The 20000-nt window shown below is 31.1% G+C and overlaps 5 protein-coding genes across 5 annotated transcripts in view; all 5 read right to left on the bottom strand.

Annotated features, from left to right (window-relative positions):
* Positions 1-3225: 3225 nt before the first annotated feature.
* Positions 3226-7283, bottom strand: HELRODRAFT_182582 (hypothetical protein; the record flags this gene model as incomplete). Its single annotated transcript, XM_009032828.1, has 4 exons — positions 3226-3356; positions 4166-4381; positions 5618-5651; positions 7230-7283. 4 exons carry the CDS (start codon positions 7281-7283, stop codon positions 3226-3228), a joined length of 435 nt encoding a protein of 144 aa, XP_009031076.1.
* Positions 7284-12298: 5015 nt separating this feature from the next.
* HELRODRAFT_182581 (hypothetical protein) lies at positions 12299-12604 on the bottom strand (the record flags this gene model as incomplete). The annotated part of the gene is made up of 1 exon (XM_009032827.1): positions 12299-12604. One exon carries the CDS (start codon positions 12602-12604, stop codon positions 12299-12301), a length of 306 nt encoding a protein of 101 aa, XP_009031075.1.
* Positions 12605-14057: 1453 nt separating this feature from the next.
* On the bottom strand, positions 14058-14997 carry HELRODRAFT_182580 (hypothetical protein; the record flags this gene model as incomplete). Its single annotated transcript, XM_009032826.1, has 2 exons — positions 14058-14530; positions 14904-14997. The coding sequence occupies 2 exons, from the start codon at positions 14995-14997 to the stop codon at positions 14058-14060; spliced, it is 567 nt and encodes a 188-aa protein (XP_009031074.1).
* A 959-nt stretch (positions 14998-15956) lies between these two features.
* Positions 15957-17265, bottom strand: HELRODRAFT_182579 (hypothetical protein; the record flags this gene model as incomplete). Its single annotated transcript, XM_009032825.1, has 2 exons — positions 15957-16288; positions 17253-17265. 2 exons carry the CDS (start codon positions 17263-17265, stop codon positions 15957-15959), a joined length of 345 nt encoding a protein of 114 aa, XP_009031073.1.
* A 1704-nt stretch (positions 17266-18969) lies between these two features.
* The window catches only part of HELRODRAFT_182578 (hypothetical protein), a gene marked incomplete at both ends in the record, with an annotated part of 3535 nt that continues 2504 nt past the window's right edge, over positions 18970-20000 (bottom strand). Inside the window, 2 exons of the mRNA XM_009032824.1 lie at positions 18970-19068; positions 19467-19674. Coding sequence (XP_009031072.1) covers positions 18970-19068; positions 19467-19674 — 307 coding nt within the window. The remainder of the gene's footprint in view (positions 19069-19466; positions 19675-20000) is intronic.

The following is a 20000-nucleotide window of genomic DNA, read 5'->3' as shown; positions in this document are numbered from 1 at the left end:
ATATGAGTGTGATGATTTATAATTGCGTTATGTTGTATGATGATATTGAAAGCTTTTCTTTGTCTATATGCAAATCTTTGCAATTTTAAGTATAATATATATATATATATATATATATATATATATATATATATATATATACATAGGTGGTAATATATAAATGATGTAGTTTTATATAGTTATTTAAGAATATCAAACATTTTCAGCAATAATCCACTTGTAGTTCAGTTTTCCTTAGAAGACATTTATCACTTTCATGTAATTTACTCAAGTATTTTTGAAAAAAAAATATTTTCGGTTTTTTTCGGCAAATATGATTTAGTTTCGGCCGAAACCGAAAAACGGCCGAAACTGAAATATAACATTCGGCCGAAACCGAAAAACGGCCGAAACTAGAAAAATTGGCAGTTTCGGCGCCGAAACCGAAACCGAATTTCGGTCGGTCTCTAGTGGTAGGAGTAACTTCTCCAGAAGAAACAAGTTATTGTACTTGCTGCAACTGTTACTGATATATCTTGAGTTTGAAAATGGTGAAAAATTATTCACTTAAAATTTAATCAACTTCAGGCACGAAACCAGATGAAAATACTGCTGGGACAACATCAACTTCATCATCAGCATCATTGGCAGCAGCAGCAGCAGCAACAACAACGGCAGTTTCAACATCACCAGCATAGCATCATTGGCGGTGGTATCCTCACAGCCAGCAACGCACATCGACATCAGCTCTAGCAATCACGAAGCTTTCAACATCCGAATCGCCAGTAGTGTCAACAACACCATCAATTCAACAAAAATTCGCAATCTTTTTGTAGTTCAATGTTTATGTTAATTTTGTCATGAATTATAAATTTACTTAAAAATCGTGCTAGAATAAATTTTGTTTTCTTTTAGCTTTGGTCTCCTAATCATTACCTAATTATTATTAATTTGGATTGAATGAATAAAATTTGATTTGATTGGATTTAATATATAGGTAGGTCAAGGTTCGATTAAAATTAAAATTAAATCAAAAACGACATTAATATGCGTTCCATTTTAATTAGACATGCGGCCGTGTACAATAGCTTTCATCTTTCATAGCATCAGCATTATTTTCGTCATCCATCCATATCAATTTTTATTCGTTTATAATGAAAGCAAACGTCATCATTATATTATCATGATAATTTTTCTTGGGTTGTATCTTTAACATAATAACCATATTACATACATTTAATTATGCTATAAGCACACACACACGCGCACGCACACACACACACACAAATACACATAACGCCAATTATTAAATGGTCCTTCGGGTTGAATGCTTTCTGAACTAAGGCTCTAACACATGAGTGGGCAAACTACGACCCGCAAGGTTATTTCATGCGATCCGCGATGCCTTGTTCGCCAAAATAGTCGCCAGCCAGTCGCGGCCCTTCGAAGGTAAAATAGTTCTCAATGCGGCCCTCACAGCAAAGAGTTTGCCCGCTCCTGCTCTAACATTTATTTTTTGGTTCTATCTTGAAACAAAATGGTGATTTTTAACTGTAGTTGTTGATAATCAATTAGCACTAATTAATTAATTGATTTGCATTATTTGGAAAATAAATGAATTAATTAATGATAATTGAACAGATTGTTGGGTTTATTTTAAGGGACCTTCCCACCAATAACAAATCTCGTGCCGATTTTATGGAGAACGCAACCCCGCCTACCACATGCGTTGTGTTGTGTGTATGTGTTGGTTCGCGTGCACATGTTAATGATACTTCTAACAATTAATTACTGAAGAATTAGTAATAATTTTTAAGATAGTATTCTAAAATCTTGTAACTTTACTTTGTATTCGATTTAAACTATCAACAAACGAAAGACAACTTTTCAGGTACATTCTTAACATTCTTAAAATAAGTTAGTCTCAACTTTTAAAATCAAACTTTCAAAAATGTTATTAATGTTTTAAATGTAACTTTTGCTGCGCTTTTAAATGATTTTACAAGATACTTCAGTTTTCTTAAATCAACTGTCACTCTATTATTAATGTAGTCGGGTTTTGAGAAGAAACGAAGATGTAATAGAAACTGTAATAAATTTCATTCGAATTTTATGAAAACTTTGGAAAATTAGTGAAAATTTGTTTAAAAATAACAAGTGAACCATCTTTAATGTGTGCGTGTTAATTTAAAACTGAAAACAGCGTTATACTACTACTACTACTAAACTTATTATTCTCATTTGTCTTCTTATTACTCTTGTTTTTACTATTTCTTGTGCTATTGCTTGACTTAACACGAGAAGAACTAAGTTATCTTATGTAAATATTGAAAGATCTAATGAATGAAAAGTTTGTTGTTAGTTGTTTGCAAGCGTCCGTTAGTATGTGCGTACACTCGTGTAGAATGATAATGCCTTACAACGGATCTGCAAGTGTAAAAAGAGCAATATAGAGGCAACTAAATGACTTTAAGTGAAGACAGAATAATCAACAAACACAACAAAATCAACAACAATATTTAGAGTTAACTACATGATACGTAATATAACATTTAATAACTATTTTAATACTTATTGGAAACAAACTCAAGTTAAATCCTGACACTAGTTCTGACTCACCCTCTGCAAAATCAAATGGTGTGCAATAATAAAAGCACCAGCAGAATATTGCTACAACTAGATAGCAAGTTTGTGTGCAGTTCTACAAATCAAACATTCTAATTAAGTCAAATATTGAAATTTCTGTAACACTGACACACATAGTTTTGTGAGTAAAGTCAAAAATACGTCACGCTAGCACTAGCCAGAAATATTAAAAATGTGTGAGCCATGATTGTTTAAAAGAATGAAAGCTGAATGTCAGAAGTTGTATTGGTGTTATTTGCAAGTTTATTCCGTTTATGAATTAATATATACGTGTACAATGTTTGTAATTAATATTTTATATAAATAAGTAATATAAATTTTATTTTAATGTTTGTAATTTATACAATTTCGTTGAATTTAACAAATTTTTTTATTATGTACAATTTTTCAAATTTTTAAAATAATTCTCTTTGAAGATGTATTTTTAAAAATAAAGCTGCAAAACCTTTGTTAGCTTTTGAGGTTTGATTTGAATCTAAAATTTTTGGACAATGAAATATTTGTTGACTACTAAAGCCGTTATGTTGGGTATGATTTTAACAACATTCTTTTTAGCTAAACTTCCATATTACATTTTATACTGAAAACTATTAGACACGTTTAGAATTGCGAATCGTGATGCAAATTCCTTGCAATATTTAAATGAATCTGTTCGCTGAAATGAATCTTCTTCACCGAATCAAATGAAAGAATTTGCTCGAGAGTTAAACGCGGAAATATTTCACAATAGGCTAGAAATTTAAAAAAAAACGTATTAATTTTTTTATTAGATTAAGACAAAATTTGTAGTTTGAATCTCGTATTAAAAGCAGAATTTTTAATACAAAGTTGCCAAATTTCATCAAGCTAAGGCTGCTAAAATTATTAAACATGAAATTTTTTCAAAAAAATTACAGAAATACATTTTTATGGAGAGCTGTAGAACTAAAACAGTTTCAATCTCTACTTTGATTGATAATAATCTGAGAAAACAATGCCTCTGTTTGCTTTTTTTGATCATTTATTAAACAATCAGATGTTAAATTACAAGTTTTCTGAATATTATCAGCGGGATTCATGTTCCTGTGTGTTTCTGCAACTGACTACTGCATACGGAACTCTTGCTACCACTGTAATCCATCATATATCAAATTTCCTGAATGTCAATCTTACTGCCGGTCGCTCGGCTCTGAAGTTCTTGAAATCAGAAGTCCTGAAACAAACCCGACGATGAAAGACATTTTTGGAAACCTCGAATGTTATTATGGTTGGTTGAATGTTTATCTTGAAAACGGAACATTCCACTGGATATCTGATTGCAGTGAAGTTTCTTTGGATTTGTTTAACAACTACCCGCTAGAAGCTGGATACATATATTCTAAATTTTACAAAAGAGGAGAGATGGAACCAGCTATTGATTCAACTTATCCGTGCGTTTGCTATAACAGTAGTTGGTGAAATTTTTTCATTCATTGGAATATTTCAAATGATTAAACTCATTTATGCAGCTGATGATCCATTTTTATTACAGCAAGCAAGAGCAGTGTATCATTTTGTTTACCCTCTGCTACTGCAACATCAATGACATCAACAGTTGTTCTGAGTACAACTACATCAACAGCAATGACGAATGATACTACATCGCAAAATCTACTGTTGTTAGGAAGCCTGGCTCCAATTGACTCAGTGATTATCTGTGTAACTATATCTGTCTCTGCTGCATTTATAACTTTAATGTTCTTGTACGGTTGTCTTGCGTTAAAGTTGAGAAGGATTTCTAAAAATTAAAATAAATTGAGATTTAAAGATAGGTTTCATTGCCAAAAATTCGACCTAATGCCTTGTCTTTATTTTATAAGACAATAAACACCTAGCTGAAGTTTCAAGATGTTTTTTTCTTCAATTCGAACGATGTGAAATGTTCTTGAATGAACAGCAAAACTTTGTAAAGTGATCTAGTTAGCTATATCTTTTGTCTGATATGATCCAGCTATAATTTTGATCTATAATGTTTATAGTTGTTTTAATTAAAACGTCCATTCGAACATTTAATACTTGTGTTCGTGTCATACGTTTAACATTAATAAATTACATAAAGATTTCACTATTTTTAACAAGATAACCTAATTTTCACAAAACGGACTCTTATTAGTTTACATTATACTTGCAGCCTCAGACAATCTAATCAAAATGAGAAATTGGGGTTAGAACTCTTTAATGAAAAATTACGGTAAATTGTCAAAAAATAACGAATAAAGTAGCAGTCTAAACAAAACAAAACGAAACGAATATTTTTATTTGCTTCCCAAACTAATTAACTTCCCAAAAGTATTAACTTTTGTCCCCCTCCATTGTATATTAGATTATTATTTTACAAATAAACACACACACGTACATCATACACACACACACAAACAGTCACACACAAACACGCACATACACACAGATGATTAAAAGATTGATCCGGTATATAACAATTGCAAAAAATGCGACCAAAAATTAGCATATCTCCATATCCACATTTTAATTTTTATGAATCAGTATATTTTTACATTCATATTTCTTGCAATAATAAGCAGATGGCATTTTAATGTTATCCAAACCCTTGCTTCCAAATCCAAACCCAAGAAAGACAGCTTGCTTTGGCAAGCTTCATGTGCAGTTTTCATCTGTAATTGTAGTTGTTCAAAGAGTTTTTGTTAAATTATTTAATTTTTCTATTTTTTATTCATATTTATTAGTGTGTGGATTAGGGTGATGAAGATTTGAAATGGGGTTTTTAAGATCCTAATTGATTGGTTTTGTGTTTGTGATTACTAAACATTTTTCTATTACAGATTGACAAAGATAAAATACATTTTTACAGAATATAACAAACAAATATTCTAAATTTTATAATATTTTAACTAAAATAATGATTCAATCATTCAAAAGTTTATAATACTTCATATTATTGTAACAACTAACAAGAATTCACATTAACAAGAGCTTCAATTTTGTTTTACTTACTAACCCGTTCTTCTTGAATTCAAAAACCAATCCAATTTCTTCAATTCAAACAAAAATATTAATGTTTACAGTATCATAATTGACAAAAGCACTGGAAATCATACCTCCATGGGCTGGATATTGCAGTTCTAACCGCTGTTATACATTTTACAAAGAAAGATATAGTAGAATGGCACCCGGGAAAATATTTTATAAATCACTGAACAAAAACTTCTTGAGATCAAATCTCAAGATTTTGAAATAGCCATTTGAAACACTAAAGCTTCTTACAACGATCTAACATTCAGATCAGTGCGTTTTCGCTAAATGCTTACTGAGTCAATGAGTCATTTTTCTGAAGATCTGACGATGGTATAGTGGAAAGATTTTATTTTCCAGGTGGCGAAGAAGAACTCTTTGATGACACGGCTGGTCCTCCCATGCGGTTGAATGAGTCGATGAGTGTAGGCATGTTTTTTTGTTGGGAAATATAAGATGTTTTTCCATATTCAACAAGAGAATTGTTAACATTACTGAATATTTTTTCATAATTTGTTAGTTTTCACGTTCAAATTAGTAATAAAATTTAATGCGAACTAAACATTGCAATAAGTAAGAGGAATCAAATTTTTTGACATCTACTTTAGCCAATACAATTTATAAATTTCGTACAGTACAAATTTCGTACAGTAGGGAACTACAAATCTATCAAAATCTATCAAAATGAAACAAAATAAAAACTTATTTTAAAATTAAGCAAACAAGTTAAGCATACATACATGCATACAACTTAGATGTAACATTTTGAGTAAACATATTAGCGTCTGATAGCAAGCTATTCAAGCCTTTTATTGTTGCCTGCCTAAACAATACTACGCAACTTGATAATCTAACTGCTCTAGCTAACAATAGACTTAATAGAAGTGGTGTATCCTTTACTCTTTTTCAAATTCGATTCAAATCATAAAATAAACATCACAATAAACGTTTCAATTTCGTTCTGGGAGAGTACTTTATAATGATATCCATGCCGTGAATGTGTTTGTATATGCATGAGTGTGTGTGTGTATGTGAGTGTATGTATGTGTATGTGTGTATGTGTGTGTATGTTTGTTTGTGATGTGCGTGACCGTGCGTGTGAGATTTAAATCACCGCGAATCTATTCCTTCTCTATCGAACGTTAATATCAGCCAAGCGTTTAGATAGATTAGGACTCTTTTATAACATTTGCACATATGAATCATATGTAGCTATAGCTAACTATTATGTTATTTGGCTTATTCATCTTTTGTTAGTTTGTTAGAATACAAAGTTTACTACAAATTTCAACTCGTTTAGACAAATTTAACTTTTTGGATAAGAATTATGTGTTTAGAACGAATGTGTTTAGTTTGTTTGCCATTTTGGTTCAATCAAAATATGAGAATAGTTCTGTAAAAATTTAACAAGATAAGACAAATTTAAAAAGTTTAAATGCTTGGTAACAAAGAACATTTGTTAGATTAACGATTTTAAAGTATAAAAAAAAATAGAATTATTTTCTAGCAGCTAATGACGAGGTTTTTTCCACATTGCCAACTGTTGCCAGAATTCACGATAATGGCAACATCATCCACACCATACTCATCATACATACCATCAGAAGCAGCAGCAGCAGGAGAAGCATTGACATCGTCGTCAAAAACGCCATCATATGCGTCAGTGACAACATCTTTAATGGAAATTTATTTAGTTGTCATCGTCATGTTGACATTTGTCAATCCTTCAATTTTTTAATTTTTTTTTACTATATCGATAAAAAAGCTTTTTTTAAAAGCTTGAAATTTTAAATTTTTAATTTGAAGTTTTTAAAAGCTTGCAATTGTCAAATTATTAATAAAATTAGAACATAAACTTTACAGAAATAACTGTGAAAATGAATGGGCGGAGAGAAAAATTTCGAGAGAAAGATGACTTACTGTATTTATTTTTCAACGTCCGTACAAAAACGCGCAGTTCAATTTCTGCAACGAAGCCCGTGTCAATAAAGTTTAAGACGAAAGAGCAAATTTTAATTTAAATAAATAATAAAATGATTCCCTAGAGGACAGTACTTAAACATACTTAGTTAAATGCTTCTAGTTATATAAATCAAACAGTGAATCAGTTAAATGTATACTATCTAAATCTATATCTAAATGTCCGTGTATATAGAGGATATAAATTGTATTGATACATACAAAATGAATGTCATACATGGTATATATGAGATGTACCCATACATATTCAATTTGTTCATGTGTGTATAAATCTGCGAGCTATGTTTAGTTGAGTTTTACAATGTTATCTTGATTGGCGTGGCAGTTGAGCGTGCTATTGGCTGCCGTCACATAGGACGCGTGGCTTGTTTCAAATGCCAAAAACTGATTGGATGGATTGTGAAACGTGATGACGACGACGATGTGGGTGAGTTTTTTCAGATGATAACGGTGATGATAAAGATGATAATAGTGATAATGATGATAATAATGACTGAGATGTAGATTGAACTCATTAGAAAATACATTAAACTAATTCGAAGGTCTATTAATTATAAGATACGACATATCTCAATAAAATTGTTGATCGAAATATGAATTTAAAATTTTATTTAAATTAATTTTTTTTTTTCTACAAAATTATCAGATAACTTGAATGAATATTCCATCTTCTGCGTGCCAGATGGCGGTGTTAAACTTGATTTCGTTGATATTTATACTCATGAAATGAAAGTCTAAAAACATTTTTATGAGCTTGATTGATGAACAACAGGGCCAGACTTAAGGAAGGGTAAGCTGGTCTACCTCTGAGACTTCCACAAAAATGGGATCTCCCCCGGAACGATCACGTAGCATTACTATAAGAAACTCCAGTGAAACAGAAAAAAAGGCTAATTTTAGAACGAATTTTCAGTAATTGAATACTTTTTACACCATAAACTGATCAAATTAAAGATTTCTACAAATCAATAATGGATGTGACAACAAACAAATACAGACTACCCTTAAATACTTAAAGACTTCTACTTTTTCGTCACTCCAACGATTTAAATTAATAATAATAACATGTTAAATATAACTATAAGCATGCATGTATGTAAGAAAAATCACTGCAGAAGTGAGTTGAGCTTAAAGGCTATTAATAAATCACCAAACACACACGCGCACGCACATACACACACAGACACACACAAGTATAATATTTTCGTTTTATCATTAGTCACCATCCTAAACACTTAACTATTCTGAAATTTCAAAATTACTCACAAACTTCCTTGTAATTATAAGCCAATAATAAAGTAACATTTAAACTTCCAGTAATTAATTTTTTTATATAAATATTTATAAATATTCATCTAACTTTGAAAGTTTACAAAAACTCTGTATCAACGTCTGAAAAGTTTAGAAAAAACTCCTCTCTTTTCGATTGGATTTCTTTTTAACGGTAACGGTAAGCCTTCGATAATATAAGATGCACTTACATTTTCAGCGCTTGTGCCAGATGCAGAAACATAAATATTATCGTCGTCTACAACTTCGTTATTTATTATCATCCACAATGCTGTCTAAATCAAACTTGTAATTAACGTCAGCCAATCGGAGCAGGCAGTCTGTACTCCCATTATTCTTGAAACTTTCGGTAGCATTGTCACAAATAGTTTCATCACTTTTTGATATTTTGAAAATTCATGAATATGTGTAACATTAACCCAGACAGACAGACAGTCAGTCAGCCAGACAAACATAAAAATAACCAAAATTTCAATTCAGCAAATCATTTAATTTATATATTTTAATTATATTCCGCAAAATTAAACCTAAAAAATGTATAAAAATTGCACCACTAACAAAAGATTTCTCTGCTTTTGGAGGTGCCAACTTATGTAACGTGTGATACATACCAAGATGATGATCAACATGATGAAACCGGTGCTAAAAATCACCACAAGTATATGCCAGCCGTGGAAAGAAGAATCCGATGATGATGGCGACGATGAAGGATTCAAATCCATTGGTGTTATAGCTTCCATGGTTATTTAGATGTAATGCTGTTTGAGATCCAAATATTCTAGCTGTATTCTAGAAAGTTTCTCATATGTTATTAAAAGTATTTTAAAATTATAAAAACATCTCTTTTCAGCACGATAAAAATTAATTTAACTAATCATCCTTTGAAACAAGTTAGGCATATACAAAATATTTGTATTAAATGTTATATTATATAAATAAAAATTTATAAAAGTTCAACCGTTAATTTATTTAAAAAAATTAACTCAAAATCTTCAAACATCCGAATTTTGATAAATAACAAAAATTTATAATGAAGACTTTTTGACAATCAGCTGTTCGCTTTATGATTCATAATAGGAAACGAAACAGCTATTCATTATTATTCAACATAATCATATCGAGTTATATATCTTAACAATTAAATTTATATATGTGTGTATGTCTGTGCGTGTGTGATATGCATGTATGTGAGTCATCGTGTGTGTGTGTGTGTGTGTGTGTGTGTGTGTGTGTGTCATCGTGTGTGTGTGTGTGTGTGTGTGTGTCATCGTGTGTGTGTTTGTGTTTGTGTGTGTGTGTGTGTGTGTGTCATCGTGTGTGTGTGTGTGTGTGTGTCATCGTGTGTGTGTTTGTGTTTGTGTGTGTGTGTGTGCAGAAACAACATAGGCACCTAATATGACACAAAACGCCCATTTTTATTTATTAGCTTGTTTGTGTATGTGCCTACATGTATGTATGGAATGTGTGTGAAAGGGAAGCGAGAGAGAGAGAGAGAAATAAAGAGAAAATGAGATAGAGAGAGAGAAGTGTGTGTATATGTGTGTTTTGTGCGCGTGTGTGTGTGTGCATGCGTGTGTGTGTGTGTGTGTGTGTGTGTGTGTGTGTGTGTGTGTGTGTGTGTGTGTGTGATGACGAAACTCATTCTTAGCGTTTAAAATCTTGGAAAATGTTCCAAAATTAAATAAGTATTATATTTTAATTGGTCATAATTATCATAATTTCCATAATTATTCATCTTATTTTGAAAAGCAATTATTAAATACGCGAAATGCTATTATTGTTTTACAAAGATCAAGCTATTTAATAACATTACAAGTGTTCTTCATAATTTATCTCTATGTCTTTCTTCAATTATCGCTTGGTCTGACTTTATGTGTCTTAAACTTAGTCCTTCTAAGTTTGAATTAATTTGTTTTAATAAATCTAAACACTCTATTACTATTCCTCCTATTATCTTACCTGATTCTAAAACTCTTGATGTCTCTCATAAGTTTCGTAGTCTAGGTTTTATCTTTGATTCTACTATGTCTCTCTCTTCTCAGATTAATAGTGTTGCAAAAAGTTCTTACATTCATCTACGTAGAATAAAAAAACTTTTGCCTTTTCTTGATGTTCCTACTCTTCTCCTTCTTGTTACTTCGTTAGTCTTATCTAGGATTGATTATTGTAACTCGCTCTACTATGGTCTTCCTGACTCTGTACTCTATCCTTTAAGTAAAGCTTTTAACTCTGCTGCTCGTCTAGTTGCTCGTGCCCCTTTCTTTTCTCATATATCTCCATATCTTGTTCTCTTGCACTGGCTACCTATAAAATATAGAATAATTTTTAAAATTTGCACGTTCATGTATAAGTCTCAATCTAAATTATTTCCTAAGTACTTATCAGATATATTAATTCAACCTAAAAGCCCCGGTTTACGATCGTCTTCTTCTTCTCGCTTTTTCTTAACTCGTGTTAAACACTCTTTCGCCAAATCTGCTTTTGCTTTTTCTGGTCCTTTCTCTGGAACTCTCTACCTCCTTCTCTGACTACTTCTCCATCACTTGCGAAGTTCAGAGCGGATCTCAAGACCCATCTGTTTTCAAAATTCATTGAAGAGCGCTGTTGAACATCGCGGAAATAGCGCTTTATAAGCTAATTGATTGATTGATTGATTTAAAAAATGGAAATGACGTATTATTCACCTCGTTAGCTTCCATGTAGAAGTAATAAATTAATTAACAATAATAAATTACCAATAATAAATTATTGTTTTAAGAATAACAATGATTGTTGTTTGGTTATAAGATGACTCAAATTCTTTCGAGTCAATGCTATGCTATAGTTCAATTCTTGCCGTTAGTTTAGGTACTACAGTACAATTTTTGAAAAAAAAATTTCGGAGGTTATATTTTAAATTATTTTATTTAGGAAATTTTCAAATAAAAAATATTGTCACATAGAGTTTATTTTTGCAAAATTAAATGGCACTTTTATCAAAATATTTGCTTGGTTGAGAAAAAATGTAATGTAAATTAACACAGAGAAAATTCTCTACAGTATTAATAACATGTTTAATAGTGTTAAAATTTGTAATCAAGTTTAAGGTCTTATAGATTTGGGTCTAACTCTAGCATATAACACATAAATGTACATTATTATGTTATAAAGTCATTTTAATAAAACAATATAGAAATCGAAATGGTTGTGAGAATGTTTTGGGAAAAACGTTTAAAAATAGTTAACATGTATTACCTGGTATAAAAATGTAGGTAAAATATGTATTAATTCATTAATATTTACTAAATTTTGCATAAAATTTGATAAAAAACGTTTTTTAAAATTTGAAAATTACATTAGAAAAATTTTGATTTTTCAATTGATTGATTTTTCTCTTATTAAAAATTTCAGTTTAATGTCAATCGTCTATCTTCTTTTCTAAAGCATAGACCCCGTTTGACTTGTTGATGATATTGTAGGTGTGTTCATTGATGTCATTGGCGATGATTTTCCTGTAACCAGCATTAATGTCTGAATGTTCATTCATCTTAATGTTATCATAACTTGATGTTTCGCGCATGTTGTCGTAGTAGAGGCTGTTGATGTTGTTGTTGCTTCGAATCGTGCTGTTGTTGGATTTCAGGTTGTTGTTGTTGTTATAAGAGTTGTTGTCATAAACATCGTCGTCGTTATTGATGTTATTATTGTTAATGTTGTTGTCCATGTTATTGTAGCTAGCGGTAGATGGCTCTTTAGTTTCCCAGCATCTTTATATTAATGATTCATAATGTTAGAGAGATTCTTGACACTAATAGTTGATGTCATATATAGGTTTTTATATTATTTTTAACAATAAAAACGTTTTAATGTCTTTATTGTTATTAGTATCATTATTGTAATTCATCATATCACCGTCGTCGTCTTCACCATCATCATTTTTGTTAATATTGCTTTTACTATAATAAAGGTTAAAGGTTGCTTTTACTATAATAAAGGTTAAAGGTTGCTTTTACTATAATAAAGGTTAAAGGTTGCTTTTACTATAATAAAGGTTAAAGGTTGCTTTTACTATAATAAAGGTTAAAGGTTGCTTTTACTATAATAAAGGTTAAAGGTTGCTTTTACTATAATAAAGGTTAAAGGTTGCTTTTACTATAATAAAGGTTAAAGGTTGCTTTTACTATAATAAAGGTTAAAGGTTGCTTTTACTATAATAAAGGTTAAAGGTTGCTTTTACTATAATAAAGGTTAAAGGTTGCTTTTACTATAATAAAGGTTAAAGGTTGCTTTTACTATAATAAAGGTTAAAGGTTAAAGGTTACTCTTCTCTTTTGCACTTGCTTCAGAGGTTTCAACGACAAACACACACAGCGTATATGAATACGCGAGCAAACCACGCATCATACACATTGCATATGATAGGCAGGGATTTCTTTGTATTCGAACCCAGTCACTGCAGCAGCAAGACCAGGCGCCTTTAACCATTGAGCCATCACGCCATACTTAATTATTATTATTTTTAATTATCAACAAATCCACCTGGAAAGCCATCATCATTAACGTCAACATTGCTGTATTATTATTATTTAATAATAATATTATTATTATTGTTATATTATTGATTGTATTATTAATTATTAAAAAGTTCAACTTACAACTTCTTCCGCTTCCGGGAAAGGAGAATGACGATGACGACGACGATGGGAATGATGATGAGGATGAAGAAGAGATAAAACAATTCTTGGCCTGCACTCACAGACTTTGATGATGACAATTGTAATGATGACGACGACGACGACGATGAAAATAATGGTGATGAAGATGGCGATGAAAATAATGGTGATGAAGATGGTGATGAAGTTGATTGATCGGGAAACTTATCAAGTTTCCCAATTTCACCATCACCGTAACTTGGAAATCCTTTCATCACATCATCTTTAAATTCACCAAAACATATTTTTACAAATTTTAATCAAACATTGCCTAGTAGCAATAATTTTCCGACCTATATTTATCAAAAAATTAGACGCTAACACTGATTTTCAGATCTACATTTATCAGACAACTTACAAGGAAATTTTAATTGAGCAATGCTAACACAATATATTCATTTAATTTTTTTAAAATACTCCAGTACTATTAACTAACCTAAAATTTGAACAATTATAAGAAAAAATCTAACAATATTGGCAGAAAAACCGGTGAAACCTAGTCACATTGTTCGTAGCCTTCAAAAAACACTGAAAATTTGAGGATACTTGAAATGCACCGGTAGAGTTACAATTCAGTAAAATTCCCCTGGATCCTCTTGGGAGTGCTAACACGCGGTACTGAGTCCAATTTATTTCTATTAATTTATTGCTAACATTCCAGTAAAATACGCCTGAAGAATTTTTTGCATTCAGCCAAAATGAGACCTTCGTTAAGTCCGGTATATTGTTGGAAAAAATTTTCATCAAATTCTCTACCCAGTGCATAATTCCAGCGTCACTTGGAGCCATTAACGTACTATTTCTGGTGGCACAGTAGCTTCTTGCACCATCCAGTGTTGTATTCCGTGACGGATAATGTAGGCAAAATCCCTTAGCATTGCAAAATTTCAGTTCTGAATTGGATTTAACGGTTACAGTTGTAAGGATGAAAACTAGGCCTGTAAAGGAGAAAGATGTTGGTTTCAATTTTACATTTAATTTATTTACCAAATATTGAAATAGCGTTTTAAAAAATCAGTTAAATGTTTAATGGAAAATAAATTTCATCAATTTCAAACGTTGACTGTGAAAACTATTAAAAATAATAATAAGTAAATTTATGTTTACGTACGTAGAATCATGTTTAGTTCCATATTTGAAGGTATATTCAACATAAAACACGTAATTAAACACAAAACACTAAAACAAAATCATTTTTTATAACAAATTAGCTCTTAAAATTTTCAAAAAATCTAAAAATTTCATAATATCAAAGGACAAGCAATAGCTATCACAACAACACTGAAACTTCTCTATGTAGATTAAGCTGACGATTTGAAGCAACACAATGGCTTAGTACGTCACGAAAGCTTGGTGTACCACACACTAACAAATAGCTGGCATAGGCAAGGTAAGTGTAACCCATTCATGCTTAAAGTCAATGAAAACATATGAATATTAATTTAGTAAAATTTCTCACCATTTTGAGGTCTCTGTTTGAAATAGTTTTTCGAAGTTTTATGTTAATAATGAAATAGTTATTATGGTTAAACCTGTAATTTTGTCTCTGTGATAAATATTTATAACTTTTATTGAATTAAAAAAAAATTGAATAATGCTATATTGAAATGCATTAATTTAAACAGTAGTCATATAATAGGAATTGAAATGACATATTCTAGAGCACAATCGGAAAATTCAGAATTTAAAGTTTTCGACTTAGCAACAAAAGTTTCTCAGTTTTATACATAAACACGCAGTTCAACTTTGAAAAACATTAAATTTTTTAAAATTTATTCATCAATGTGAGCGTTAAAATTTTCACGGCTAGACAGCTCAGTCGGCAGAAGACGTCAAAAGACTATTGGCGTATGACGCGTGTGTACAAAACGTACAGCCTTCGTCCAGTGTTCGAATTGTGAAAAAAAAGTAGGAGGGTCATAAGGCTTGGCGGGTAAAGTTTTGAATGTACGGGGGTCAAATTTTGACCCTCCAACATTAAAATTAAATGTAAGGGTCTTATTTTAGAGATGGGGGGTAAAACCCCCATAACCCCCCATCAATTCGAACCATGCCTACGTCACTAGTGGCATGAACGTGGGGTCTGTCTGTGAGTACGTACTGTGGTTTGGACGGTAGAGCCTTTGTGGCACGATAGTTTAACTGCAAAAACAACAACGTGCAAGCAGATCCGAGCGCGACAAGGGACGAAAAATGGAGGATAAAAAAATCGCATTCGAGGTTTAGGTCATTTGAAAATCTGCATTTATTTAGATGAAAAAGAAACTTCAAAAAATCTATATACATATTTGGGGTTTCTTATTTTGAGAACAAAATCAATTGAAATGAGTTAAGACATGCATTTTCACACTTCATAATAATAAATTAACAGTCTATTTTCTTCTCTAAAGCATAAATTCCGACAGATTTGTTAATGTCATTGATGTCATTCTTATTGTTGTTGTTGGCATCGTTGATGATACTGAGGTTGATATGGTGGTTTTTGTAGAAGTGGTTGATAGCAATGTTATCATTGGCGTTCATACTTTCGTAAGTTGCATGTTCTAGAGCGATGTTGTCATACGTGATGTCAGTGATGCTGTTGTGGTTATTGATGTTGTGGTTACTGATGTTGTTGTTATTGATGCCACGGTCACCGAGGCTTGAGTTGTTGTAATTGAAATTGTTGTCATAATCAGCGTTGGTGCTTTCGACATCTACGTGATGGACATTTAATGTATTTTGCGTTCTCTTTTTCCAACATCTGTGTATAAAATTTTAAAAATCATTGTAGAAATGTGTTAGTTTAGTTATTCGCGCTGTTTATTTGCAGAAATTAAAAAGTTTATAAACTTAGAAAAGTATTCTTATCAATGAAATCATTTTACTCGTTCAAAAGACTCAAACAACACCAACGTCAAATGTCAAATTCAAGTCAGGTCTTGTCTGCAAAAAATAAACTGAAAAGATTTTTTTTCTATTCTAACAGACAAAGCAAATTTAACTAACAAATAATACTTATTCAACTAGGAAAATTAGACATTTTTTTTCACAAAACTCACAATTTTTGATTTTTCCAAAGAAGAGTAACAACTATCAAAGAAATGATCACAAGGGGTAGAAATAACCCTATCCCCAACCCTAGACCAAGTGGCAGAGGACTTCGAGATGATGCAGACGAAAGATTCGGTGGTGGTGATGACGAGTTAAACGCTGTTGTCAATATTGATGTTTGTACTGTTGATGTTTTCAATTGTGATGTTTGCAATACTGATGTCTTAGACTTTGATGTCATTTTTGATGCTGTGCGAAAACTTGGCGAGGACTTTTTAGAGGAAGCTTGATTAAAAAATGTCAAATTACATGAAAATAAAGGAGTTAAATAATATTTAAACTTCATACCTATGAAAATTCTACAAATTAAAAAATCTAATGACTGTTTATACAACTTATTCAGACAAAGTTGATTAAAGAATGTGAGAGTGAAAAATAATGCTAAAATGAAGGCCTGTCTTAATGAAACTCGATTTTAAGTTTTATGAAATTTCTATCATGAAGTTATATTGACAATATTGCTGTTATAACCAGTCAGAATATTATTTTAAGTTATATTCTCTCATTATAAAATTAAAATTGGATCATAAAATTTAATTTTTCAATTTAAGAAACTTTAAAACTTACTACGGCCACTCATTTTCAAGCAAAAAAGTAAAACTTTTTAAAATTATTATTCTTTTAAGGAATAATAAAAACTTCAACACAAGTTAACATTAACAACTATTAAAATTATTATAATTAAGTTCATTATAACTCAAAATAGTGCTTACAAAACCACAAAATTAATCTCTACACCAACAGGAAAAATAACAACTAACTACTAATACAACAAGTTGCAAGGAAGTTAGCTTCCTTATTGCTAAAATAACAATATCTAAAGCACCCTCAGAGCTCGCTCGCATTGTTTAGCTGTTGCTGCAATTTTAACATAATTTCTTCATACTACAATAACTACTACTACGTCTTTTACTAATATTTACTACTACTACTACTACTACTACTACCACTGCTACTACTACTACAACAACTAATGCTGCTTCTACTGCTGCTACTGCCGTTACTAGTACGACTGCCCTGGCAGTCACTAGCATTTTAGATTCATTCATTTTTAAATCGTTATTAAAAAAAGAAAATCTAAAGTTTAAGCTGTATTGGCAACGAGACGAGTAAATGTGTTTGGCCACTAGTTGAAACTTTTATTATCATATTTAACACTTCAGAAAAAGGATCTTTAACCCAGTGAATTATCTTTATTCAATTGTCTCTGATGAATGAGTGTTGAAGTGGACATTGGAATTGCCGTGGTGAGCGTTGTAGGTAGGAGGCCTCCAGAAATCATCGTCTTTTGAGTTTGACGGCATTTCAAACATCAAAGGATTCTCGTGGTGGTAGGAAGTTTTGCTGAAAAATAAAATGGTATTATAAGTTTTTTTCATCTGAATAAATATAAACAACCATTCATTTATACATTTTTCAATGACTGAAGGTTAAATATCCTCGAACCGTCAACCATCAAAAGTGTTAAATTTAAACAGCAATTAATCAGTTAATGCATCTGGTGCCAATAACTGTATGATTAATTAATAAATTAATTAATTTTTAATCAATTAATTAATAATAATAATAACAATCAGCTGTGATGCACAGTAGTAACGTGACTGTAACAGCTTTAAATTATGAATTATGAATAAAATTATGAAATTATTCAATAATGAATGAATTAATTAACTAATTAAGCAATCAATTTTAATATATTTTTACCTTTTTTCTTCTACTCCTCGAAGCAATGATGCAGAGAAAGAGGTTGAAGATGGCTATGGAGGGAGAGGATCTGACCCAGAGGATTGTACTGGTAGATGCTAAGTGCCGTAAAGACGACGACGATGATGAGTTGGTGGTATTTTCTCTGAAGTCTGGTGAAACAATTTTATTGAGAAAGTGAAAATGTAATGGGAAATTTATCATTTGGTTAATTTAGTGTTATAAGAATTGAAATATAGCATGCATTAATAGTATGAGTTAATGAATTACTTACAGGTGTGTGTGTGTGTGTGTGTGTGTGTGTGTGTGTGTGTGTGTGTGTGTGTGTGTGTGTATAGTATTAATTGTTCCATTTTATCATTTTATTGCCATTAATTCTTTGATAAATATTATTTTTATTGGCGTCGACAAACACACACATTAAAATTTAAGATGAAGAAAAAGACAAAAATCTATTTCAATATCTTTATTGCTGAACGAACTTGCATGTAATTATGTAAAGTTTGTAAGAGCCATTTCAAGAATCCTGTCAAATAACACGTGGTTTTATATTAATTGCATTCTAGAATTTTAGTAACTGTCACTTTACACACTCTTTACAAGCCCGCGGCTTTTTTAGAGACCCCTTAAAATAGAGGCCCGTGCCAAATGAACACCCCTGACCACCATTCGGCAAAGTCTGTAGTTATGGATAATAAAAATGTGTTATTATTGTTGTTATTAATTTTATTATTATTATTATTATTATTATCATTTCTTTTGTTTCAGATGGGTTTTCTAATTATTCTTTTGTTACTATTTAGTAGTTGTGATTGTCGTTAATGTCGTCTTCCATGTTGTTGCTGTTGTTGTTGTTGTTACTGTTGTCGTTGTTATCACAATTTTTGTTGTTGTTGTTGTTATCGTTGTTGTTGATGTTATCGTTGTTGTTGTTGATGATGTTGTTAGCACCTATATCATCATCATTTTTATCATTATCGTTATTAGTGTTATTGTCGTTGTTGTTGTTAATACTGTTGTTGTTGTTGTTGCTGCTGCTGTTGTTGTTGTTGCTGTTGCTATCTTATCTCCGTTGACCTCATCGCCATCAGTTGTACTATTTTTGTTATTGTTATTATTATTATCGTTGTTGTTGTTGTTGTTATTATTGTTGTTGTTGTTGTTGAGGATGACAAAGTTATTATTTTCCTTTCCGCTTTCCATGTTATTGTTCACATCGTTGACTATTAGACGATTCTTCGGCGGAAATACTAAATCTACATAAATTAAATTATTATTATTATTGCTGTTGTTATTGTTGTTGTTGTTGTTGTTATTATTATTATTTTCGTTCTTTTTCAACTGTACAACTGTTGCGTAATGGCTCTCTTCCGTGATTGGTCGATTAATTATTTCGTTGTTGTTGTTGTTGTTGTTGTTGATGTTGTTGTTGTTGTTGTTTCTTTTTCTGCAAAATGACAAAAAATAACTTTAATTGTTTATGAAACCAAATAATTTTAATGAGATTACTCCGGATGAAATCAATCAATCAATCAATCAATCAATTAGCTTATAAAGCGCTATTTCCGCGATGTTCAACAGCGCTCCTCAATGAATTTGCAAACAGATGGT

Source organism: Helobdella robusta (genome assembly GCF_000326865.2).
Source record: "Helobdella robusta unplaced genomic scaffold HELROscaffold_88, whole genome shotgun sequence".
NCBI lineage: Eukaryota > Metazoa > Annelida > Clitellata > Rhynchobdellida > Glossiphoniidae > Helobdella > Helobdella robusta.
This window is presented reverse-complemented; position numbering and strand designations above follow the sequence as displayed.